Source organism: Rhea pennata, chromosome 2 (genome assembly GCF_028389875.1).
Source record: "Rhea pennata isolate bPtePen1 chromosome 2, bPtePen1.pri, whole genome shotgun sequence".
NCBI classification, from domain to species: Eukaryota; Metazoa; Chordata; class Aves; order Rheiformes; family Rheidae; genus Rhea; species Rhea pennata.
Genome location: NC_084664.1, coordinates 140,691,695 through 140,718,456, shown reverse-complemented (window position 1 = coordinate 140,718,456; position 26,762 = coordinate 140,691,695). Strand labels below are relative to the sequence as shown.

Genomic DNA, 26,762 nt, shown 5'->3' with positions numbered 1-26,762 from the left:
AGGAAAATCTGAGAAACACCTGGTTCTGGAAATTGATGACTTCAAACCTTTTGAAAAATCTTATGACAGAATGTTGGTCAGGGTAGTGGCTAATACAGACACATCTGAAATCTGTATTATATTTTGCTTTAGCTTTATAGGCAATTCCCTATGTAAGAATCTTACTAAACAGAAAATGCAGTATGTAATATGTAATACCATTAGTCCAGTGTTATTGTACTCAATTCAATATTTTGATTTGAGTACATGAATGAGATTTCAACATAAAAATTGCTAATACAACTACTTTTTCTGGAAATGGTTTCTTTTTTTGTGTACTGAGAAATAAGCAGTCCTCTGAAAGATGTTTAGACTCTTGATTTCACTACGAACATCTGCTCAAGTTTATGCTGTCACTTCTTGGCTACTTCAGAGAAATATGTCCTGTTTTTCAGCCTTCTGCTTAGAGTAGAGATTCATCCAAACATATTAAAAAATTGCTGTTTGTTCTGGTTTTACTTTTTGATTTTGAGCAATGTGATCGTCTCTTTCCCATTGGAAAAGCAAAGGACTATAGGGTACTGTAGCTGGAAATAACAAGGTGTATGTTTGAGAAATAAGTGTCCGAAAGGAACTTTACGTTACGCACTGGTATGTTTTTGCATGAAAATTTTATACATCTGGGCTTCCCTGCACCTATTCTCTTCTTCCATTCTTACATTTTGTCTACAGAAGTCCATATTTATCTAAGATTTGCTAACCTATAGCAGCTCAGTGTAAGCCATTTCACAGATCACCTGCGCGATGAGTCTTTGTTGTCACTGCATAAGAATTTTGGACAGAAATGTGCCAGCTGTGATAGTGTGTGAACAAAAATAAATCGAGAACAGATGTTTTCAGATTTTTATTAGCAGCATACCAGATGCAATAATTGTTTACATTTAGAACTATTTTCTAGCCTCTATAAAAAAATTGAATGCATCTTTAAATAATCACTTTTGAAAATAGAATTGCATGACTTAAAAAATTAGGAATTGTCTTAGCCAGACTCATTGGTGTCAGCATTTGTCATCATCCTTTCTATACAATTAGCATGCTTATTCATAGTGTGTTCTTTGGAGTTTATTTTATTTTTATTTTTTTTTCACTTTGATTTCCAGTTGACTTTCTGTGATACTGCTGTTTGCCTCACTGCAGCAAGCCTTTAATTGGCACCTCTTGTTAGTGTCAGCAGAAAGGAGATGATCATAGTCATGCTAACTGGAATGTCTTTCATAGAATATCTTGGAGGTTCTTGGTCTCTTCGCCTCCAATCATTTGTCTGTTTTGTCTATAAATAGTTGCAAAGTCCTAATGACATGCTTGCTTGTCTTAGTGTATTTGTGAAGTGGGTACCACTGTGGACCTTAGTCTTAGCTGGGTTTGCTGGATGCTACTGAAATATAAAAAGATTATTAAAATGATAGAAGTCATCTGCAATGACTGACTTCTTTTGTCCAGCAAACTATTTGATGACTCTTGTCTCTTAAATGGCAATTAAAATTAATTTACAATTAAATCCAGAACCACAACCTATCCATGCATAGTAGCCATAGCGATCAGAGTAGACAAATGTCTGCTGCATGGTTGAATGTATTCTGTGTTGGGGAGTAGCTTTGGTTAAGAAATGGTCTTGGAGTGGTCCTCAACATCAGAATGAGGTCTGGTTTTGTGCACTTATTTCTTAAAATTAGCTAAAACCCAGGTTTCTGTCAAGCTGTTTGAGTAAAAATATATTTGTCCCATTGCATTCTGTTCGTTCATTCTTTCCATTTAAACTTTTAAAGCTTTCTTTTGTTTGTATGTTACACTGTCTGCTGTGCAGTCCACTGTGGCATGGTGGCCCCAGTTGTACGTTTCCACTGAGCTGTGGCAATTTTATTTGTGTTTTTATCTTGACTGCAGTCTGATATTTGAATACCAGTATTATGTCCTGCTGAACATGAAAAAATCATAGACGACATAAGAAGTACTATAGCACATTGAAATGAGTATCCTTTCCCTCCCTTAATATGAGTAAGGAAGTGTGTGCATCGTAACATTCTTTTTTTTTTTTTTTGGTCAAATATAATGAGAAATTCTTGATGCTGTGACCTTTTTGAGTATTTTTACTTTTTCTGGTGACTGAAAAGAAAGACCACAAGAAAAAACTAATTAAGTGATGCAGATGTTCTGAAAACAGTGATAATCTGTACAATTTAAGCTGGAAATTTTATTAAATAAAACCTCTCGAGTATCTCATATTTGGCAGTATATCCATTAACTTAATTTGGAGTTGTGGTGCTAACTATATCTGTAAAATGAGGATGTAAGTGTGTGGAGCAAAGTAGCCGAAATGACAGGATACTTCTGAAAAATTTGGCTTTGCTTTTTTGGGTGTCTTTTTCTTCAGAACATTTAATAATATGCATAACTTTTAACTTACAAACAAAATTTTCATTTTGATTCAGTATGCTTTCTAGGTGTGTGGCTCTAGAGGAATGTTGTTCATGCTATATATTTGAAAGCTAAGAATTTAAGAGTTTATAATTTGAGTGGTTTATGGTGTGTATAGGTGAGATTATCAGCTCACTTAACTTTTAGTAGGGCCATAAGGGTCACATCACCAGAAAATTTGGTCTGTTGCTATTCATTACCCAATTAGTAACTCAGGTTACCTGTTTTGGTACTTCATTTTGGCGAAAAAAACCATCCTTCAGATTTTCTGTGTTCACTGTTATTTGGAGCACCGTAAAGCATCCATGTGCTGTGGAGGACTGAACAGCCTTTTGCTGGAAGGCTGCTTGGAGGAGCTCCGAGACGTGCCTTCGTGTGCCGGATACTTGGTGACTGTTTTTGGCTCTCATAATTTCACAGGGGTTTCGGGCTGACTTGTGACAGTGACAGCCCTGTACTGACTGTTGTTAAAGCAGCTTAATTTGCTTCCCTTACAGCTTCCGCCTATCAACTTTAGGAGCATATGTCACATTGGTCGGTTACTCAGAAGATTGTACCTTCTATTTTTAGCTTTATCCAGGTATGAGGGAAGATTTTAACAGATCACATTTAGCCAAAGAATAGTCTTTTAATAAGAATTTAGAAAAAAAATATTTGGCATCAGGATTGCAGGAATAATTTAAGTGTAAATCCAGGACATAAAATGTCTTGTTGAAGATGTTTTAAAAAAGAAACTTAGTTTAGGGTAATAGCTGTTTCAGTATTGGACCATAGTGCTAATTTTCTCCTTTGTGCCCCTGAATTTGTTTCTCTCCCTTAGTCATTTCATTTTTTTTATAGCCTAATTCATCTTTTCAGACAAGAAAATATAAAAGAAGTTGTGAGAGAAGTTTTCTGCACTTACATTGTCCCAGCAAAACAGAGGGTTTTTTTTCTCCGGTAGGAAAGGCTGAAGGAATAATAGGCAGTTTTGAGAGTTTATATCTAAACTAAATGTGAATTTCATGAAAAGACACAAGATACATGTCTATCCCAAGGCCTTTTACAACTAAGAAATGTTCCCTAAATTGAGAGCTCACTACTTTTTGGTCTTAGAATGAGTGTGTGAATATATCTGTTTTTTCATAAACCAATTCCTTCTGTTTCTGAGTGCAACCTCTCTCTTGTTTTTTACACTTGAAGAATAATTATAGACTTGAGGGAAATGTCACCTGAAGTTGAGCATCAAAATACCAGAGAAAATGATTGCATCCTTAATCTCTTGTATTTTGATTTAATCATCTAAAATCATCCCCTTTTCCCCCAGTTGTCTTTTAAAGCCAGCAGCTGGCATCAGCTATGTACTTTGGCATCCATTGTAATATGAACATCATTGTGTACTTCTGTGTTATTGTTTCTTAACTGTCTGTCTTTCATTGAATGTTTCTGTTCTATTCAGTTATTCTCATCTAAAATTCCCACTGAATTCCTGTCTTTTGCCTCTGATCTGAAACGATAATGTACTCCCTTCTGAGAACTGTTTGTATTTTGAATGCTCGTTAAGAATAATTTCAGCTGCTATGTGGTCTAAGCATTGTTATGTGGTAATCTCCCTTTTTATTTTTTTTTTCTATTTTGGCCGTTACTGCTTCTTATTGAAGTTGCAGACTGGTTCTTTCTGTAGCTTTTGCTGATACAGAACTTTGCACATGGGTTATGGTGTGATTCTTCAGGCTTACTATCATCCATTTTAGCAACAGCTACAGAGTAAGATTTTATCAAGGTATCCTATTAATATTCTGAGGCTTGCAGATGAAAGAGTTGAGCACAATTGCTTTTATTCTTTCCTTTCAGTGTTAAGCTATAGTACTTCCACCATACGAAGTATAAATAGGGAGTAAACTCTATCTTTTCTCAAATGAGGAGCCACATTTGCCATGTATTTGAGCATTTTTGGACTTTCCCTCTTCTAATTCTTAGTTCTTTTAAACATTTGACTCTTATTGTGTCCGTATAAGTTGATATCAGTACCTACATTTTACATATCTTTTCAAAGATTTCAGGACAGATCTTGAGTTGTAGTAAATCCAGATAGTTCCTTCAAAGTTGGTAAATGTAGAACAGCTTCTAGATTTGGTGTTTTCTTTGGAGTTTTAGGCTTTATGGTCCATGTATAGTTAGACTTCGTATTGTATTCAAATTCTTGTATTCATAATTTGTTGTATTCTTCCTTTCTTTAGCTTTAGATATGAAAAAAATAGTGTTAGGAAGTCTGTAACATAAGTCGTAACTTTGACTGTATGTGTTCACAGAGCCCAAATATTTTAACTCATTTGTAAATGAAACATCCTCCCAGATAAGAAATCTTCACAACTCTGGAAGAGCAGTCTTTGAGAAACGTCTGCTTTCCTGCTTCACTTTTTAAGATTATGAAGAGTTTTTATTGCTTTATCTTTCTAAGTGGTGGAAGAACCGTGTAACTTTATTTTTAGGCAGAAATCTCCTCCTCATTTTGCAAGTCCACCTGACCTTCCAGCCATCCTATTCTACAGCTGTCACAATAAACTTTCTTTCAGATGCTATTAAATGTATCAGACATCACTCTGCATCAAGTGAGTTTGTTACCCTGGGGCTTTTCAGTCTGTTCTAATACCGTCAAAAAACACTGTGTGATTTCAAGGTTTCCTACATTCCTTGGAGGAAAATCAAATGGTACATGGTTAGGAAACTGATGGATACTCACAGATTTAGCAGCTCTTTAGCAATTAAGTGGTTGTTATCTTGAATCTATTGTTTTCTTTCCTCATTTCCCATAACCATGACTCTTGTGAACTGTCTGTGTCCCTTTGTCTGTGTTTTCAACTGGGATTTTGGGAAAACTTTGCCACACTGGAGCAAAAGAGTTGCTCTAGCTTTGTTTATCTTATTTTTGTTGCCTCTGCCCCTGCTTTCAGTTATGTTGATTGCTGATCTGTGTTCTGAGCTGAGGTTTTTTAATGCTTTCTCTTGCTCAGAATATTAAGATACTTTTTGCTGTAATGATGTAATGATGTTAATGGTGATAATGGGAGTTATGTTGTTCCAGATCAGATGTTGTTTAGTACAGGAACACCATAAAAGATTAAGATACCTATGATCTTCCTCTGGAATCAAAGACAGTAGCTGAATACAGACAAATGGATCATACAATAAACAGAAACATCCTTAAAGTAGCTGTTATTTATTGTTAAGTACATCTTCTTAGGACGCTGTCTCATCACCAAGCAAAGCATTTTGCTGAGCATTTCATTCTCTAACAGCACTCATTGAGTTGGAGAAGACTTACTTCTTGTCTTCACTTTCTCTTTTTGTTATATATGCCACTAACATTTCTCCCCTATTTTTTTAAATTCTTTAAACTTCTGTTTATATGTTCTGTTTATAGTCTGAAGATTTTCATTATCAACATATCCCCAGTTTCTCAGCATTTCCAACTGCCTTTTCTTTTGCTAGGAGTTTTCTGGAAAAAAATTCTCTCCTCTGTGGGCTATATTCAGACCACATGCTTCCTTCTGTATATGGACCCGGGTAGTGACTTACCTGGGTGCCTACTGTCCTGAATCTAAAAAACTGATGTTTTTTACATAACTGCCTTTTCCCTTTATCTTCATTGTGGACCACAGAGTTCCTGTGGTTCCTAAACGTAGGCTTGTACTCTGGAAAGCTAGGAGCCTGGTTAGAAAAGTTAAAAGCCTTTTAAGTTGGCGGTGGTTAAGGAGCAGTGGTGGCTCCCACTTTTTGCTTAGTACCACAGTGATTAGAAGTTCCTTTGAAAAAGTGAGAGATGGCACTTGTAGGTTTTACATGGTCTTGAAAGCTTCACCTTCTAGGAGAATACCCTAAAAATGAGGCTACAGGCAAGGTTGGAGTGGGACCATTCTTTGACCTTCCCATACGTGTGAGATTTACAGGATTAGAGAGAAAAGAAAACAGGGAGCTTAACTGTAGCTTGCTAATGAGCATCCTTCTTTGGCAGGGAGAGGGGAGTTCTGGGTTCTTCCTTCTACTTTAGAAAGTGCTTGCAGATTTTGTACTAAAGAGTCATGGAATCAGATGCATTAATAAGGCCGGGAGAAATAAATATACTTTCTGAAAGGGTCTTTTCTTTCTGTTTCCTTTTTGCAATCTGTACTCTGAACATTTTTTGGAAACATTAAATAATAATTAAATATATTAAATTAACAGGCCAGCCGTGATCGTTCTTGAGCTTGATTGGCACAATGATACTCATTTGCTAAATCTGACTGGTGAGATGTGCAAGGATCAGTACTCTTGTTTTCCCAGCTGATTCACTGGGATGACAAACTTAATGGTGCAGAAACTGAGACAACAGATGTGCTATGCTCTTGCTGAATTAGGAGTGGAGCGATTCCTGTATTGCACTCCAAGAAAGTGTGATATTATTTTACCTAGCAGGGAAATATTCCTAAATGCTGCTAGCTACTGACCAGATTGTGCTGAACTCCTCAAGGAAGGCACAATAAATCCTGTTCCCATTCTTGTGCCCTTGCTCAAGGTTTGAATCCAGTTATGCTGCTCTTACAGGGTGGTGGCAGGTAGTTAGTGAAACACTCTCTGATGGAAGTGTATTACGTCCAGAAAAACTGTGGAAATGTGTCTGTTCTCATCGTTCAGTGGGAAATTCCTGGAAGAAGTGTGACTCTTAAATGCAACTTCTCTCGGGCAGCCTTTGGAGTGAGACTGCTGCTGGTTTTGAATGAGCCCAGGAAAAACAAAGGAAGCATTTCTTAGTTAAGGGGAATGTGATATCTGTGGTTTAATTTCTCCATTGAAAAAAATGTAGTAAGTTGGTTGCTGGGGGCTATTTGAGGTTGTAAATGTTAATTAAAAAATCCCCTTGTGTTTTCTGTATAACTCCTCTTAAGTGCATCAGCTTTGTTAGGTAGATTTTGCAACTCTTAAAGAAAAGCCCAGACCTCTTGGGCTTGGGACTAGCTCTGCGAAATGCTTGTCTTACTCTACTCGGCAAGAATTTGTCTTATGAGAGAAATCAAATTAGCTCAGTTCCTTGTTTGTGGATGATAACCCTGGCAAAAATCAGGGAAAGAACATGGGCATCCTGAGAAAATTATTGATGCCTCTAGCATAGGGCATCTAGGAGCATGTAACTAACTGGTCCATAGGAAAGGAACATGGGGAGCTTAGTAATGAAAACACACCAACACTTTCTGTGTAATATAACCAAAAATAGCCTGTAACAAGATCTTTACAAATCTCTCTCAGTGACTTGACAGAACCTCGAGTCTTCTCCTTCCTGATCAAGTACAACTTTTGCCCTGTCTGTATCACAGAGAGAGAGGAAACTTGTGTAACGGATACTTTCATTCATACATGAAATCACAGAAGATTTTGAGGAGGGAGAAGACAGCACTTCCCTGTGAAGAATTTGTTACTACCTTAAATTTAAGAGCCACTTGAGTGGGTTAAGGAGAATAACTTAATATTTATATATTGCAAAAGCTGGTGTTTAACTTACTGTCTGTAGAAAGGTCTAGAGAAGCTGGTAGTTTGTGCTGATATCCTTTGACCTATGCTTGGTGTTTCAGAGAAGTTTCGCTGTGACATTTTGTTGTTTCTGGTGAGTTAGAAAGACTTTAATCCCATTCTCTCTTTCTGCGTCTTAATTCTGCAGCACAGGCACTTATTGAACCAGCTGGCATTTCGGGTGGCATCTTATGAATGCGTGCCCCACGGGTCTTCCCCCACTTTTGCAGCTGATCAGGCAGCTCTCACAAAAATGTGGGGTTGCCTCTTACCTTTCCATTGATGAATCCATGCTCCTAAACTATGCAGTTTCCTGACGTTCTAGAAGTTAAGCTCGCAATTTATGTTTCTTATACTAACATATAGGAGTGATAAACATTTACATTCTTAGTACCAGTTCCACTGTTTGCTGAGGCTGAGAATTCAGCTCCTTCTAGCATGCCTGAGGGCCAAATCTTTGTCTTTTGTCTACTTGGCCACAAAAACTATGAGTGCTTTATGTATTCTTCCTTACCAGGGACTAAGTATGATCCAGAGAAATGTTATGAATTGAAATCTTTCCCTTTTTCCCTTTCATAGAATCATAGAATCAGTAAGGTTGGAAGGGACCTCTGGAGATCATCTAGTCCGACCTCCCTGCTCAGCAGGGTCACCTAGAGCATGCTAGACAGGGTTGCATCCAGGCAGGCCTTGAAGATCTCCAGAGAAGGAGACTCCACAACCTCTCAGGGCAACCTGTTCCAGTGCTCCATCACTCTCACAGGGGAGAAATTCCCCCTCACGTTCTGGCGGAACTTCCTGTGGTTCAGTTTCTGCCCATTGCCTCTTGTCCTGTCACATGGGACAACCGAAAAGAGTTTGTCCCTGTCCCCTTGACACCCTCCCTTCAGGTACTTATATACATTGATCAGATCCCCCCTCAGCCTTCTCTTCCCCACGCTGAAGAGGCCCAGCTCTCACAGCCATTCCTCATAGGGCAGGTGCTCCAGTCCTCTGATCATCTTTGTAGCCATATGCTGGACTCTCTCTCCAGTAGCTCCATGTCTCTGTTGTACTGGGGAGCCCAGAACTGGACACAGTGCTCGAGATGAGGCCTCACCAGGGTTGAGTAGAGGGGCAGGATCACCTCCCTCCACCTGCTGGCAACACTCTTCCTAATGCAGCCCAGGAGACCATTGGCTTTCCTGGCCACAAGGGCACATTGCTGGCTCCTGGTCAATCTGTCATCCACCAGCACTCCTAGGTCCTTCTCTGCAGAGCTGCTCTCCAGAAGGTCAGCCCCCAGCTCGTACTGGTGCCTAGGGGTATTTTTCCCTAGGTGCAGGACTCTGCACTTGCCCTTGTTGAACCTCAGGAGGTTCCTCTCCGCCCAGCTCTCCAGCCTGTCCAGGTCTCTCTGAATGGCAGCACAGCCCTCTGGTGCGTCAGCCACTCCTCCCAGCTCGGTATCATCAGCAGATTTGCTGAGGAGGCACTCCATCCCCTCATCCAGGTCATTGATGAAGAAGTTGAACAGGATGGGACCGTGTACTGAGCCCTGGGGGACACCACTAGCCACAGGCCTCCAACTAGACTCCACGCCACTGATGACAACCCTCTGAGCTCTGCCTTTCAGCCAGTTTTCAATCCACCTCACTGTTCACTCGTCTAACCCACGCTTCCTGAGCTTGCCTAGGAGGATATTAAGGGAGGCAGTGTCAAAAGCCTTGCTGAAGTCAAGGTACACAATGTCCACTGCTCCACCCACATCTACCCAGCCAGTCATTCCATCATAGAAGGCTCTCAGGTTGGTTAAGTAGGATTTCCGCTTGGTGAATCCATGCTGGCTACTCCTGACCACCTTCTTTTCCTCCATATGTCTGGAGATGACATCCAGAATGAGCTGCTCCATCCCCTTTGCAGGGACGGAGGTGAGGCTGACCGGCCTGTAGTTGCCTCGGTCCTCCTTCTTGCCCCTCTTGAAGACTGGAGTGACACTGGCTTTCTTCCAGTCCTCAGGCTCCTCTCCAGTTCTCCAGGACCTTTCAAAGATGAGGGAGGGCGGCCTGGCAACAACACCCGCTGGCTCCCTCGGTACCCATGGGTGCATCCCATCCGGGCCCATGGATTTGTGGATGTCTAGCCTGCCCAGAAGGTCTCTAATCCTATCCCCCTCAACCAAAGGAAAGTCTTCCCTTCTCCAGAGTTCTCCCTCACATCCAGGCTGCAGGATTCCTGGGGGCTGCCCTTAGCAGTGAAGACTGAAGCCAAGAAGGCATTCAGTAATTCTGCCTTCTCTGCATCCCTTGTCACCAGGGCCCCCGCCCCATTCAGTAGCGGGCCCACATTTTCCCTAGTGCTCTTCTTGCTGCTCATTTTCAAGAGTGAAGTTTGGAGGAGATATCTTCCCACATGGGGAAAAAGAATATTGCTTTAAAGCCTTTAGACAGCCAAGAGGCTGTTTAGATCTTTATTGTCATTTTTAAGATGAAGCTGCTTTGGAAGGATAAGGTGAATTAAAAACAGAAAAAAAATAGTGTGGCAACTGTGCATTTGTGTGCTGCTTTCAGACCAGGACTTTAACATTTATATTTGAATTTTCTAGATTTTTTGTTGATCTCAACATTTTCATTTTGAATGAGAAGTCAAACTGATAGTTCCTGAAACCTTCACAAAGATTTCTATGTAGAAATACAGATATGCATGAAACTACTGGGGGACGGGAGAGGAACTGAGACAGGAGAATGGAGAAATATAGGAGATGTCAATATTCATTGTTATGTGAAGGTAATTTCATTTTTTCAAAGCCTTATTTTTTATTTTTTAAATGCTGGGAAAAGGACCAAAATGAATACCGTGAGGAAGTGAATTCAGCTGTCTGCGGTTTGTTGTAGCAAACATATGTGGAACGGTTGTTTTTTAGCTTAGCTTATTGAGAATGAGGCTTGCAGAAGCTTTGAATACAACTGTGGCATGCTCTGCCAGAGGTACAAAACTGGTGTAACCTCACTTTTATTCTCTCAGGAATTGATTTGGCTGCTAGTTTACTATGTAGCTTCTAGTACTGGGAATTAATTCAGGAATATCTTGCAAACCATGTCCTGCAAGCTTCAAATGAGATGCACACTCTGGTGTCTTCTGATCTTATCATTTACAAAGTTATTTGGCTATTGTGAAACTTCACCTACTCCATAAAGCTATTAAGAATTAATACTCTCGATTAAAGCTCCAGTACAATACTCTGGGGGAAAAAAAAAGGAATACCTTTTGTTGTATGTTTGTCTCTTACTCACTGCACATGTAGGACTGATTTAATGGTCTTATTAATTTTTAGGTGTTTAGTATTAGAGTGTAATATTTATCATTCAAATAGCAGCTCAGTTTAAATTCAAAGGAAATGAAACAATTATATATTCCCTTCTGTATATAACAGTAAAAGCCTTTATATATTCTGTGTTCTGATAGTCATACTTCCTGTGTTATGAAAGGACTTTGCAAGCGCTCCAGCTGATTCTGGTGATTTCATTCAGTTAACACTGTGTCATTTTTATGAGATTGAAAATTTGGAAACATGGATAAACTCTAAGGCCTTAACACAGATAACTCTCAGTATTCAAATAGAGAATCCACATCTCTGGTGATGCCTCTCTGTATAGCACTGTTGAAATCAGCCCTTAAGTGACACACCAGAAAATCAGAAGTTCTGTTTCTCAGGTTATATATAGATTTATGCAATGAAGAAATTACTACATTCTTCAGGGAGGCATCGGATCTGAATTATTTTGAGATTTTTGTAGTGCAATAGAAACTACTTTTCTGATTTATGAATATAGAGATTTAGAAGCAGTTTTATTCATGAATGGTTTGAGAAACCTTTCTGTCCGGATGTTTTGTGTGAAGACATTTGATTCAACACTTCTGGGAAACCCTGCTTCTAGGAGAAGCAGTTGCAAAGCTCCCACCGGATGGAAGCAGCACTGGCTTTTTATTTAGTGAAGGATAGGCTTATTAGGGAGATGCTGTATTTCAAGGACATTTCTGAAGACCACAACAAAGGTTGTGTCCAGTTGTCTAAGTATCTTTTTCATTTGCTTTCAATAATTCTGCCTCCAAGTGGAATTTACTTTTCTGCCAATTCTGATCAAAGCATTTTCATGATAAACTGATTTGTTTTCATTTTGTTCTGTCTGCCAATCCAAATAACAAAAAAAAAGAGTGTTGCTGATAGCTGTATGGTTTGACATAGTCTTTTTTTTTCTCTCTCCCAACAGATCATCTGTGGAAAAGAAAAGAGAGAAAAAAATGAAGTACCTATTCTTAATGTTTTTTGTGAATTTCTTACCACAATATGCTGGGAAATCTTTGAGCAGAGATGGCAATTACCCCAAAACATTTAAAGACATTAAAAAAGAGATTGCTGGCTATTCCAATATTGCTAAAGCTATTATTGATCTTGCTGTTCATGGAAAAGCTCAGAATAGATCGTATGAAAGATTAGCAGTTTTTGCTGATACCATAGGACCTAGACTCAGTGGTTCAAAGAATCTAGATGCAGCCATCAAGTATATGTTCAGTGCCCTGCAGGAAGATAGACTGGAAAATGTGCATCTAGAGACTGTAAAAGTGCCTCACTGGGAAAGAGGAGAAGAATTTGCAGTGATGCTGGAACCAAGGAATCACAGCATTGCTATTTTAGGACTTGGGAGCAGCGTTGCAACTCCTCCAGAAGGTAACAGTACTTCCTTTTAGAATTAACTGTCAGTTGCTTTTCAGCATCAGAAGTATATTATAGTAAAATCCTCTCTTGGTGGACAAATCAAAGTTTTCTTCCAGCTGTAGTAGTTTTGTAAGATAAGCTACTGTCTTGCTAGAACTTTTATGTGTAACATGGTTTAAGTGAAGCAATTCGGTCAAGTCCAGTCTCATTGAACTGTTGTGTAGTATCACCATTGATGCATAAACTCTGTTAGATCTATTTCCAGGAAGCCTTACTTTTTTAGCACTGTCGAAGCTTCTTGCCAAAGACTCTACTCCTCTGTTGAAATTCCTACATTTTAGGAAAAAAATGTAGTCCTTCAAAATACAATAAAATAAAAAAGGTAAATTTAAGATACATTTGGAAAACATGTATTTGTTTTGACAGATTGCTGAGGAATATTTTGTCCAAAGTGTTTTTGTGATGTTCAGGTGAACATCTGTCTAAAATGCAAAACAATTAAAACCATTAAGAACATCTGTTTATTGCATGATATGTCTAAGGCTTAATGCTTGGGCAGGTGAATATTTATGGCATAGGTTAAACCTGCAACTTACTCTGTATCCATTCCACTCGTGTTCCAAGCTGCCTAAAAAGGAAGCTAAAGTTACAACTATTTTTGGTTTTAAACAAGTGTTACTGACCCTGCAAAGAGAACCTACAATTTAATCTTGCTGAACATATTCACACCTTGTGAGGAATAACTAGCCTGCTCACAGCTTCCCTTCCTCAATTGTCTAGTTATTTGCACTTGCTTTATCTTACTCTTCAGTTTGGGTTTTTTGTTAGGAGAGATACTGAATTTGCTCCTTAAAATATGCTCAAAATTGCTGATCAGGTTCTTCTTTTCTGTCTCTGAACATCTAATGTTGACAACTGAATGTTCAGGCTGGTACCTGTGACTGATAATATATTGGGAGATAAAATTATATTAATCAGTGCTGCTTTATACTGAGAGATGGTAAAACCCAGCATATTCTTCCTCACTATCTTACTTTGCCCTGAAATCTGCCATGCTTTTCAAATGGTGTATGTGTTAGTATTAGAAAAAACATATGGTTATTAGATCTCTTAGATAAGAAGGGGCAGCTCCTCACACTTGGAATCATTTTGATTAAATTACTTACCTTGTTACTTAAAATCTATCTTACTGTTCATGACTTAAAATTTCCGCTGGTCTTATCTCGGTCTGCCTGTGCTGTGGCAGATTTGCATGCTGGGGGAGAACATGCAGGGTTGCCGGTTCCTGCTGGGCTCTGGGCTCTCATTCTTCCAATGGCTGAACCACCTGCCTGACTGACAGAAACGCCCGACAGGAGCCTCTCGTCACCAACCTCGTAAGGCAAACGGGCAAGGGAATTGGAAGGTGTGCTGCTCAGAAGAGTGTCAATCCTGAAACTTCCACTCATCCCAAACACGGCATAAAAAACGCATGTTTGGATTTTTTTTTTAAACTGTCCTCTCATCACTGCTGTCTCCTGAGGAATTTATTCCCAGATCTGTTCACTGTGGTTTAACTAGTCATTTTTCACTGTGCCCTTCTTGAGAAAAAGGAGTAAGCAAATACCATAAATCATATTTGAAATATTCAAACAATTTCCCTCATTGAGGGAACATCAGCAGTACTAATTTATTTTGTTCTGGCCAAGAAGCTGTGGGAATGTGAGTCATTCTGCAATAAAAATAATACAGTTTATTAAGAGATGTTTAATGCTGATTCTTCTGGCACTGAACTGTGGTTGCTGCATGGAATCAGATGTTCAGAAGTTCTCCCGATGTCATGCTAAGCTATAATACGGAGACCGTTTAAATGTTGAGGCCTAAACTGAAGATATCTATTCTGCAGATCCCACCTGAAGTGCCAGGCTCCACCTGCACTGTGTGAGGGCAGAGACACGCTTAAGAGCTGTGTCTGGAGTGGACTGTACAGATGGTCTCTGAAGAGTGTCTCATATTAGCTCTGAGGTTATTGCACACCACAAATCACAGGTTTCTTCTAAAACAGTGTTCCCATTCAGGTATGTTCCAGGCTTTGTCTCTGCAGAGCCCCAGCAGATCTCTTCCTTGACCCTACTGATCTCCATTTGCACACTTACGGAGGACAGCACTGGTTGCACTGCTTGTCTTTTACCATCTAGGAACAGGATTAAGATGGGAGGTGGTGACTGTTCTTACCCACTGGTAGGAACAGCAGAGCATTTCATGCTTTCTCATCCTCTAAGTAAGCTATGTTATGTGTTCCTCCCTTCCCACTATATGCTCCCAGGTTTGAGACCTGATGAACTAAGAAAGCAGGAAACATTGACTGTTCAAAGTGCTGCTTCTCTCTGGATGTGCATAGTGCCACATGCTGGAATTCAGAGGCTTTTCTATGGCCTTCGAGCTCTTCCTGGAAGTCAGTTTCTAGAGTAAGTTTTCTGAAGGGCTCTTCGTTAAAACTGCAGTAGTGTAATATTGGTTAGAAACCTGGCCTTGGGTCTTAGAAATTCAAGGTTTGTTTTCCCGTCTGTTCGCAGCCGTTCAAACCTGTGTTTCCTAAGAATGACTCAATGGCTGGAATACATCCTAAGGCTGCTCACTTTACATTTCAGCATATGCTGTGCAGAAAAGATTCCAAGAGTTGGAGTCAACATTGACTGCAAGCTACAAGGAGTGTCTCGTTTCCTCTAGGTTGTCTATTTGACCCATGCCTATGGGATTGAAAATCTTACGGGACTCAGCCAGAGATTTGCCCACTTCTTGGATCTGCTTGGATTTCTTGACTTTCTTGAAATCCACATTTCCATATTTTATTCTTCAGAACTGGCCAATTTGCCAAGATGTCAGCTTTCCACATTCACTCTGACTTAAACAACAAAGGCAGGGGAGAAAAGGTTAGCATTTTTATTCAAGAGAAAAAATGTACTTCTTTTCAGGGTATTCCAAGATTCGAAGGTGTTGGGTCAAAGAGAAAGTTTTCACTTCCTTTGATCTAGTAACAAGGAGGGAATAACTTTCATGCCTGTGCTATTGAGGGGAAGAAAAAAATGAAATACAGAGTGATGTGGATTTCCAGAAGTCAACAGAGGCTGAGAATGGTCACCATCTCATAGAAGTGGACTTGTAGTTAACAAATGAAATTCAGCGTTAGAAAGTGCTTACTCTAGGGAGTTAATAAACTAGAGTTTTACCATATTTGGGCAATGTCCTTTTCTCATTTCCAGTGTTTCCTGCATTGGCAAGACATACAGATATATATAGAGAGAAAGAGAGAGAGAGACTGTTGATTTCTGGTAGTACTGATTATATCCCCAAAATCCTGAGGAAAATAGATATAATTGCTGCTTTGGGAATCCCATAATTGAGGAAAAGTAGTAGTTTAGCAGATGTTTGACCATAAAGTATCAAAGAATTCGTATTTTTTGCATGTGTTTTAAAGTGCATGTTATTTTTCCTGATGGGTGTATGACCTTGCCATTTCATTCTAAAGAATACTGACAAGTAAAATAAACCCCAGAGTATAGCCTATCCTAAATGTTTCTCCTAAAAAGGAGCATTCTCTGGATTCTATTTACTATTTGTTACAAAGAAACTGCAATAATATGAATAAAAAGATGAAATATTGACAGACTTTTTCCTGGTTTGTTTGTTAGAAGCGTGGGATTTTTTGTTTAACTATCAACAACATTTGGTCCAGTCTTGCTCTTTTAGAAGGTAGTGGGAGTTTTGCCACCTACATAATATGAAAGTGGTTCCAGACTGTTGTTTAAAAAATGGGGACGATATGTGTCACAAAGCTGTTGATACTGTTGATGTTGCTGTAGGCTTACAGTCCTTTAAGCCAGGGATGCTGCCAAAGTTAGCGGTCTGACCCCAATTCTGCCTCCTTTTTTTTCCCCCCAGCATTGATGATCCTTTTGTGTTTCTTAGTGGTGAAGTGGATTACGGAAGTGAGCTATATTAACTTTTTTTGTTGGGTTTTTGTTAATTTAAATGCTTATCAAAATAATTATACTTGAGTTATCTGCATCTTGGATGGACACTGAGCTATGGGGGAAAGTGAGATCCATTTGAAGGAACAGACTTAGGTACATGCTTTCTTTAGGGGTATCAGTGCTAAGAACAGAGGGGAGGAACTGTAAGCATAAGAGAATAGCGCAAGGCACATCCTTTGTTATGTCTTTAGTGGATCCCTATTTTCTGTGCATAAGGAGCTATAGAGTCACATCATGAGATTATCAGTCTAAGCACTGGGTGGCTGGATTATTTTATATTATTATTTAGGCAGTGCTGTTTGAAATATAATAATTATGCTACTAGGTCTCTTGGAACATTAACGATCACATCCGTTAGGACCTTATACACTGTAGTGTTCAGTGGCCTAGCATCTGGGCCACAATTTAGTCCAATGGGGTGATAAAAGATTTAAGAAGTAGGAGCATCTCTGTGATTTTGAGGGGAAGACCAAGGTTTCCAGTTGCTGCTTTAATGAATATTCAAGTGTACTGTATGGACTGTCATCAACTGAAAATTTAATTTTCTGGGCTTGACTCTTTTCTGCATCATTAAGTTCGGGGAGGTTACCTTGGTGTAAAGTCCAGGCTTAAGTTTATACCTCAGACTGGATGGAGGCAGAATTTGAACATGAACATTTGAACTTCTGCATGCATGGGAAGTGCTTGCATAGCTGGGGTTTAAGAGGGTATTGTCACCTTCGCTCACAGAGAAATACCTGAAATGACTGGCATGTTGATACTTTAAGAAGGGAATGGTTCCCTTGGTATTTCCTGCTGACTACCTTGGGCACCTGTGCACTGAGAAACTGGCTTTTCTGGATCCTATCTTTGGGTTCCTGATTATCCCCACACATTATATTAGCAAACCTATATTCTATTTGGGGCTGTGCCCGGGAGAATCAGATACTCTGGTGCTAAAGTAAAGCCCTTTCTGGATCTACTGCTCTACTTTTCTGGCTTCCAGGGTTTTGTGCTATGGGTATTGCTGCACAATAAACTACCAGTTTTATAAACCAAACTTCTATAATGAGATCCAATACCTTTTGGAAATTGTAAGTGATATTTTAAAAAATGTAACCATTTTATAGTGTTTATTTTTCTCTGTGTTGCTCTTAAATAACTGTGTAATATGTTTAGTCTCTGTGCTATGCATCAGAGCTGAATAGCCTCATCTCCTTTTGGATAACTCTGCTATGTAATTTCATGAAGTAATTCTTCTTACTGTTCCACAGAGTAGGTGAGGTCACATTTTCCAAAAGCGTATTCAGATTTTACAAAATCGTTATTTGATAAAAGCCTTTCTCTTAGTTTCCCAGTCTCCCCTAAAATATTTACTTTTTTCTTCGTATTATAATTCATTTTAATACATATTGATATGTGTTGATTAAGAAAAGATGTTTCTAGGTGTTAATTAGAAATATTTTAAATTAGATGTTAAATTAGGAATATTTTAAATTTTCAGTACATGCTAATAGCTTTTAAAGGAGAAAAACTGTAATGATATGAATCTTTCATTTGCCTCAGCCTGACACTAGCCTTAATTTGATGATATTCATTATGAACTCAAAATTTGAGTTAGTTTTTTTGAAAATCTTCTTGAATTCTGTGCGACTTCTGGGCAAGGCTGAACTAATTCCTAGAGAGAGCTGGAAAGTCATATGTTTTTAAAAATATATTAGAAAGCATGACAGATGCTAGCTCTTAATCGTGCTTGTTCATAGCCTATGATTTTAGAGATGAGTTGTGCAGAGGGCGATAAGCAGGTGGTTCCATTACAAATTCATTATTTGTTGGAAATTATTCCATTAAGAAGCATTTGGCATAAGCCCACTGGTAAGTGACAACCCTTTGTAAACCTTTATTTTCTCAAGAAGTCTGAGAAAATCTTTGAGGCGTTCTATAGGATAAGCTTAACCACCCCGGACACATGAGTGCTGCTGCAGAAAACTTTCCTTTTGTTTGCTTTAGAAAATGCACCAAAGCCGAATTCCACTGCTTTTCCTTTGGTGCTGCTGAAAATGCACACAAAAGAGAAGTTCTTTCTTTTCAAAAAAAAAAAAAAAAATCTTGTTAAAGGACAAACCCACCAGTCTGAAGCAGCGTCCTCTTGGTGGTGGTAACATAAACATAGGAACACCTCCAGTCTTGGCAGAGATTGGAATTTAAGATGGAGCTCAAGATTTGAAGAGGTAAGACACAAACTGAGGGGAAAAATGTTTTTTCAGGCTGACTTTAGAGAATGCTAAGCCTAAATAATATATCAAGGCAGGTCTCTAACCTTTCTTATTTTTAAAGAATAAATTTCCCTTTCCTTCTACTCCCCAAAGCCTCTTTCTTTGAATTGTCCAAGGAACTTCCTTTCTTCCTTTATCTCCAAGCATATATATTTACCCTTTTGATTTTGAATATTTCATTTCTTTACATTGCCATGCAGAAACATTGGTCTTGGCACATGCTCAGGTGCTATGAGGAGTGCTGTAGCATGTGGAGGAAACCAGATTCAGGACTGCCATTTTTATCCAAGAACAGCACATCCCAGCTGCTACGCTGCAACTTACATTGCAGCGCAGCTGTTGCAATGCAGCTATTTCCTGTAGTCCATGCCAAAAAATTCTAGGTTCTCTGCAACTTCATGAAACTGCATATTGTGCAAATATGCAAAAATAGAGAGTGCATGTGGGCCATTTCTGAAAGAAGCACAAGCATAGTATTTTCATCTTGGGGAGCTGCTGGAGGGGAAGGGAAGGTGGTTGAGTCTGAAGGACAGCTGGATTGGCCAGACTAAATTTGGAAAAGCTTGTAGCTTCTACATGTTTGCACCCAGGGTTGGCCAGGAATACAATATACCATGTTGTGGCAGCTTCCTGGTAAAATTTGCTTTGTGGAAGACCTGAGATGGAGAAATCTGAGAAACTGTGGCAGCCATGCAATAGGCAAGAAACAGGGAAACAGCAGTCTGATGTACATACTCTGCAGGGCAGCAGTCGTCGGGTAGGCTCCTCGGATTGCTCTCATGGTATGTTGCTGCTCCTACTCTATCTTCCTCCTACCATGAAGAAGAGTCTTGATTTGTTGGTGCTGATGTCTGGCCCTCTTCTGATGGAACGGATGGAGAGTAAAACTCTTTCCCTCTGGCAGTCATGACTGCAGAAGTAGGGGGCATTTCAGATGTGCTCTTCCCCAGTTTCAGAATCCCCACCAGTACCAGAGAAAGCAGATACATCATTGACTTTGTATGTTGGTATTTTGGGCAATCTTTTATCTGTAGGTTTTAAAAAAAATTAAGTATCTAACGTACATGAAAATATAGTGGAGATTTAGCTAATGTAGTTCCCAGTTTTTTTATGTCTAGACCTATAAATAAGGTATTTTTATTGTTTCAAGCAAAAATTGCCTTGCCTGTCAGATTATTTATTTGCCCATGGTAGCTCCAGTAGGAATGGATCATCAGCATCGCTGTTCCATAGTGTGATTTGTGAGAGGAATCATAATTCTCATGGTAGCACAGTGTGAAGTAAATGAAGTTTTGGAAGGTTTGTAGGGTGGAGTTGTTCACTTGCTGTTGCACAAAAATTTACTGTCAAATTAGGGATGGCTGCAAATGTTTTTAGAATGGGTCTCCAAGGGACTGTTCCTGTTCAAGTGGATAACAAATATGAGACAGCTGAAAAAAAAGAATAAGAGTAAGATTGTTCTTAATTAAGGGATCAGGAAATTACTATCCCAAAACAGTTAAACAGTATGCAAATGATTTTTGTGGCTTTGCTAAATTCCTTTTGAAATATAGCTTTTCGTTGTAACTGATTCTGTTGAATTTGTATGTATTTAACAACTGAGTGCAGGATCATAATAAGTAAATCAACAGAGACTGGGTCTCCAAATCTTAGGAATTCCTGATACTTGACATGGGAAAATTTTACTGTGTCTTGCCCTAGTGTGGCCAAAACCAGCAACAATATTCTATATGAGATTTCCTTTGTGAATTCCGAAATGAATTCTAGTGTTTTTCTTAGTGGTCTCCGAAACCTGTTAGTAACACAGATAGAGATGTAACTCCAGATACTAAAATGGTGTTCAGTGTTTCTTAATCTTGTGGAGAATAAATTACCTTTTGGGGAATTCCCTTTAAACTGATCTACTATTAGCATGATTCCTGGCAGGTAAGCAGGTGCTGGGAGATGACTCTCCAGCTAGAATTGGTCACACCAAGAATCAGACTTCTGATGCGTGACAACACTGCAGACAGCTGATTTACAGGGTTTTTTTTGTTTGTTTTCGGTTTATTGGGGGTTTGGGGTTTTTTGGGGGATTTTTGGGGGACTTTCTGTAGGTATTGTAGAGTAACTGCAATCTTGCCTTCATCCTGCCTGTGAAGGATTTCAGACTTTGCTCATGCATACTGAATTTAGTTCAATTGGCAGTGTGATCATCAAAGCTGTGGCCTAGCCAAGTGTACTGATAGAAATGTGCATTTCTGCGTACAGAAGGCTTCATAATGCTCATTTCACTGGTAGTTGAAAGTTGCCTGCTTGTTCCCACCATTAACTTCTTTGCTCTACCCTAATTCTAAAAAATGACATGGTACAATTTATTACTTAATATGAAAAATGAAATGAAACACACAGTATTAAATATTCTTACTGGCCCAACTCAATAATATTATAATAGTTCATCTGATAAGAGCAAATACAGTCTTTAGCTTTATACATTCAGCCTAATTTATGTTCTTAATTTTGTCTTCTGTGCTTAATGCTCTTTACATAGCTAATTCCTAAAATGCTCCGTATTAATCTGTTGGATAACTGTGTGAGTTATAATCTTAAATGTTTTACCTAAGTAAGTGGACAATTCAGCTACCTCCATTGCATGGATGTTCTGAACGATCCCATTCTGTAATACTCAACCAAGTTCTGGATCAGATAATAATAGGAGAAAGAGATAGATAGAACATCTTGAGATGTGGAAAGGAGAGTCTTGAGGCACAAAATTGTTAGGAGATGTTAGGGGTAGAATTCAGTTAAGTAACTAAAAGACTTAGTAAGGTGAGCCATTTCCCATTAAACAAAATCTATTTTCCTTTGAGATAAACTTGGACTTTTTGTTTCATTCCTGCCTTTGCATAGGAAGTCTTAGTGTGGTATGCATGCGTTCATGTAATTATTTAAAATAAGCATTGCTTTTTTCTCCTCAATAGATGAGACTGAAATGGTATAAAGTGGGGCTAAAGTGCAAATGAGACACTGAATTAGTCATGAGTTACACAAGTTTTGTTTTATTATAGAAAGCACTGTAATTGATGCCTTATATAGATCATGCTACCATTAAGTTAAACATACAGAGAGAACCTTTGCTTTGCTTTGTCAACTGATTGCTTTATTTAGCTTTTTTGGGAGCACTCAAAAACGGAGATACTGATGCAGCTCTGCATTCTTTCTCTTAGTTGTAATTCCCATAAAGCTCACTGTACAAAGTAACTCCTGATAGGCAACTGCCTTCTAGGGAGATGATAAAAAAATGTACTTCTGCATATTTTTTCTTGAGCATCAGAGGCAGTTGCTGGCTGGCTGTAGCATTGTTTAAAAAACATCCAGAGTTGGTGGTTGTTCATTAACACGGTAAAGCAATGCCAAGAACAGTTACAGTCCTTGCAATCACTAATACAATGTATGCTGGCCCAGTGCTTGCTACAGAATCCAAGTGGAGCATTGGAGTGAGCTAGTCTCAAAAGCTAACATGAAATATGGATTACAGTATCAGCCTACTGAGACCTTGACTTTTCTGGTGGAAAATGAAATTTTGCAGATGCCTGGCACAGTTCCATACCCAGAATGATCCTGTCACTGGGATGTTCCTTAGGTAGATCGTTGAACCAGTAGTTCATTAGAAGCAGCTGGAGTCTGCTAACATGCTCACCTACCTGCCAACAGTAACTTAAGTAAAATTTGAAGGTGATCTTCTGGTTTGATCGTCTGTGGCTTTTTTTATAAAGCTAAGAATCTAAATCGTTATTCAGTTAGAAATTTTACACCTCTCACACTAGGTTAGTACTGGAGCTAAACGCATTTATTTTTCTTGTAGCAGTTTTACAGAGTCTTGCCCTCTTAAGTGATGTGCTCTTAAGAAAGCAGACATTTTTTTGTATGAAGCAGTTTCTTCAAGTTTTGGAGTACAGTGTAGTTTGATCTTAAAGAAGCCGTGAGCCTAGATACTCTGATGCTAAGAGAGGTGATCTTTTTTTTCTGTCAGTTTTTCCTCATGTATTACAGTCTCAAATAGAAGATTTTAAGATCTTCACTGAATAATTCTTTTAACGTTTTAACATTAAATTCTTTTAACTTTTTTTTTTTTAAACCTCTGAGGACTTTCAAGGAGAATCATTTTCTTTTTATAAACATGCTAATTTGACTTCTTCCACAAATTTTTCCTAGACATTTGTTATTAGTTTAAATTTTCATTGATGTGTTTTGTGGCTTTAGGTGAAATGTGCAACACTAAAATTGCAGGCATCTATTGCTTCTTCTATATTTAGAAGAAGAGTCTTAGCCTGTATTGTTTAACAGTTTCCACTTATTTTTGTAACCAATCAGCAAAATTAGATTTTAACTATAGTGGTCACTTTTGTGAATTATTTCTTCAAAGCTATGAAATATTGCTCCTAAATTAATGTTCTCAAAAGTTAGACGCTTTCTCTGCCTTTAAGAAAAATTAGTTATCTATAAATTCCTATGTTTTTTCAAGAGAGACAGCATAGCAATTTAAAGCTATTCCAACTATTGAAAACGAACAGCTGGGTGGGATCTAACTTACTATGAGCAAGTATTTTTTCCAAAAGTAGATACTTGTTCTCTGCTTGATAATTGGAAAAGGATGGCTCCCTGGGAAAGCCCCCAGAAGGAGATCCAATAAAACTGTAGTCTACTGAATTAAATACGAAGGTCTTCTGACCTATGAACATACTGTAAATTTTTTTTTGAAACAGTAAAAGCTGTAATTTCAGGTCATTTTTTGATTGTTCATTTTGTATGTATTTCGGTTTAAAAATATATGCTTTCACTTGTCTGATGTTAGCTTCAGTTGTTTAGCAACATATCAAAACAATTCCATGAAAAGATAACTATCTTTCTTTTATTAATCCCGTAGGCAGCTTTTCTGAATGTTTTTTGTGCTGTAAATTGTTGCAGTCAAGCATTTAAAACACATTTAAGGAACAGCGTTCCCCCATGTATTCTCCTTGCCCTTCAGGTTGTGTTGTAACACCAGTCTAATAGCATGGTTTATGGAACTGTATGTATTCATTTCAGGGTGTTATTGCAGCTATTTAGTACCAATCTCTGACGAACCATTTTACATAGCCTTCCTTTTCCAGTAAGAAGTTAGGTGTTTAGGTCTTATTTCCTCTATTCTGTACAGTCCATGCTTTTCTGTCAAGATAAAACTGGCTTTAGGAGGATTATGTAAAACTATGTAAAACCACTGCAATACTTTCTTTCAGGAATTACGGCGGAAGTCATAGTGGTAGCCTCTTTTGAAGAACTCCATAGAAGAGCTCAAGAGGCCAAGGGCAAGATTGTTGTCTATAACCAGCTTTTCATCACTTACGGTGAAACTGTGCAATACAGATCACAGGGAGCCGTGGAAGCTGCTAAAGTTGGAGCAGTGGCATCCCTTATTAGATCCATTGCTTCTTTTTCTATTCATAGGTAAGTGTATTTTCTCCCTGTGACTCACATTTCAACCTTTAGCTCCCATGTCGTTTGTGGGCAGGCATTTTTGTTCTTAACAGCTTATACATTGCCAGTTGTGAGTGGGTGTTTGGTTCTGAAGCTGCTGGCTGCACATTAGTTCTTTTCCCCTGTGCTTTGTTATTCTTTCAGGATGTTTTCATTTTTTGTTTTAGATCTGAAATTTGTGTGTTTTTTTAAAGAACTTCCTGCATTCTCAAGACTACCATAAATGTCCTGATATCAACTAAAATTAAATGTTTTTGGAGACAAAATATATCAAAGCATTAGTGAGGATATGAACTTGTAATTCTATATATTGAAGTAGAATGTAGGTGATTGTTTTTGCTATAATGGTAATTTTCCTAGAACTGAGCCGATTAGTCTGGATAAAGCAGTAATCTGCTTTGAACGTAAGTAAGGTCTGTATAGTTCTCACTTTACTTTTTAAATAAGTTGAAACCATGACTTCTTAAAAATATATTTTTAGATCTCCTAGTGCTTTGCTTTTAGATCTGCTAGTGCTTTACTTACTGTTCTTACCATATACATATGGTTTTGTATTAAGAAGTGAGCTTTTTTTAGTTTCCTGATTGGTAACAACTTACCTAGTGATTTTTTTCCAACTCAGGAAACTTACACTGCTGCAAAAAGAAAGTTGAGGCAAAAAGAGAAAAGACATAGAGAAGAGTCCAGGTATAAAGTAAAAGGGTGACAGGTACATGCTGTCTTTTAGCATAGTGTTTTAAAAAATTGTCATAGTTAGTAGTAAGCTAAAAGCCTGTAGTAATCTTTGTGCAGTGGCATGCTGGCTGAGATGAGAGCTCATGCCTCAGAGCTGGGCTGAGTACCATGAGTGAGATGGACTCTTCTCCATGCCTGCCTTCCTGAATTTGAGTTGTAGTCTGAGCAGGAGCCTGCCTGGTTGGAGCCAACTGAGCGGCAAAGATTTTAAGTGATATGAGACACAAACTTGATTGCTTCAAGTGTGGTAATAAAGCCCCTTACATAAAATAGTATTGAAAAGGGAACATGAAGTTTATAAACGTAAGAGGTGCTATATTTTTTAACATCATTCTCTTTTTTGGATGGCATATTTTCAAGGCAACATAGACTGTGTATTCCTCCCAGTAGTTGCCCAGTAACTCTTTACCCAAAGAGGAATCATTGGCTATAGCTAATCTGACCCTGATTGTGTGCCATAGCACAAACTGGGATCATGTCTCTTGTTTGGATGGTTTCTTTTTTAATATATGCTCCCATGTTTTCATTCTACAGAAGTCTAGACTAGGAAGCGGGAAGGGGTGGGACAGCTTTGGGTCGTGCTTCAATCTGAGATTGGGAAGTGTATGTCAGTTGTATCAAGTTAGGTGTAGAGGACAGTTCTGCAGCTAGTTTGTTGTTTGAAGGCATTTTTTTGATTACTTATCGTTTCATATTCCCCCAAAAGAAACCAAGACTGGCTGTTTAAAATGCCTTCTCAAAAATATTTTATATTCAGATACTATTCACAACTATATTAGTATATTTCTTGATGAAGCGTCAACATAACCTTTTTTCCTTGTAAGAGAAGCTCCACAAATGTAGCAAAGTTTACAGTGTGTTTTCTAATATTTATAATTTTCTAGTAAGCTTAATAATAATGAATAGAGAGTAGAATATGTTTCAGATTTTTTTTGAAAAATTTTACATTTTCAAGATAGTCTTATTTGAGATCATCAAAGAATATGGCGATCTAAATCCATCAATCTTCTGAAAACCATAAGCTGATCTGTCTTTTTTTGGTGCTCTGCAGAGCTGTTCATTTGAAAGCTAGTTTTTATATCTTCTGTTTGCTAGACTATTTGTGGAAATTCATTTTAGCATGTAGCAGAAAATTTAGACATGAGGAACAGCAGTGGAGACTCAAGGTAGCCTGTTTATTAGGTCTGGCATTAACAGTTATTTCAGAATTAAATGAAAAGAGAGGAGAAACATGCCAAACACGTGTTTGTGTTTACAGGTACTAAATCCTTAATCTAGGATAGGAGGAGAAGTGTCATTCCTAAAAGTAATTTCAAAATTAGATACTACCAGGAAGCTTTTTTTGTGTGTGTGTGAAATGTCCTTTCTGTTCTTTCAATTTTTTTTAACCTTTTTAGAAGGTTTTTTATGTGGAGAGAGAGATCAGTTAATCTAATTTTTTCTGTAATAAGGGAGATACTCAAGCCCAGTCTGTCACTTCTGCTACTCTGTGATGCCTACCTCTGTCTGTCTTGTCTCTAGCAGAAAATAGGTAGTTCTGTAGGCAGGATGGATTCTCCTGTCTCCTCCTCCTGTTTTTTTCTTAATCAC

General features: G+C 38.4%; 1 protein-coding gene across 5 annotated transcripts in view; it reads left to right on the top strand.

Moving 5' to 3' along the window:
- The window catches only part of CPQ (carboxypeptidase Q), a 159,431-nt gene that overhangs the window by 8,469 nt on the left and 124,200 nt on the right, over nucleotides 1-26,762 (top strand). For all 5 annotated transcript variants that reach the window (XM_062568334.1, XM_062568330.1, XM_062568332.1 and 2 more), the window contains 2 exons: nucleotides 12,228-12,685; nucleotides 24,200-24,407. In XM_062568334.1, coding sequence (XP_062424318.1) covers nucleotides 12,259-12,685; nucleotides 24,200-24,407 — 635 coding nt within the window. In that variant the 5' untranslated portion in view covers nucleotides 12,228-12,258. The remainder of the gene's footprint in view (nucleotides 1-12,227; nucleotides 12,686-24,199; nucleotides 24,408-26,762) is intronic.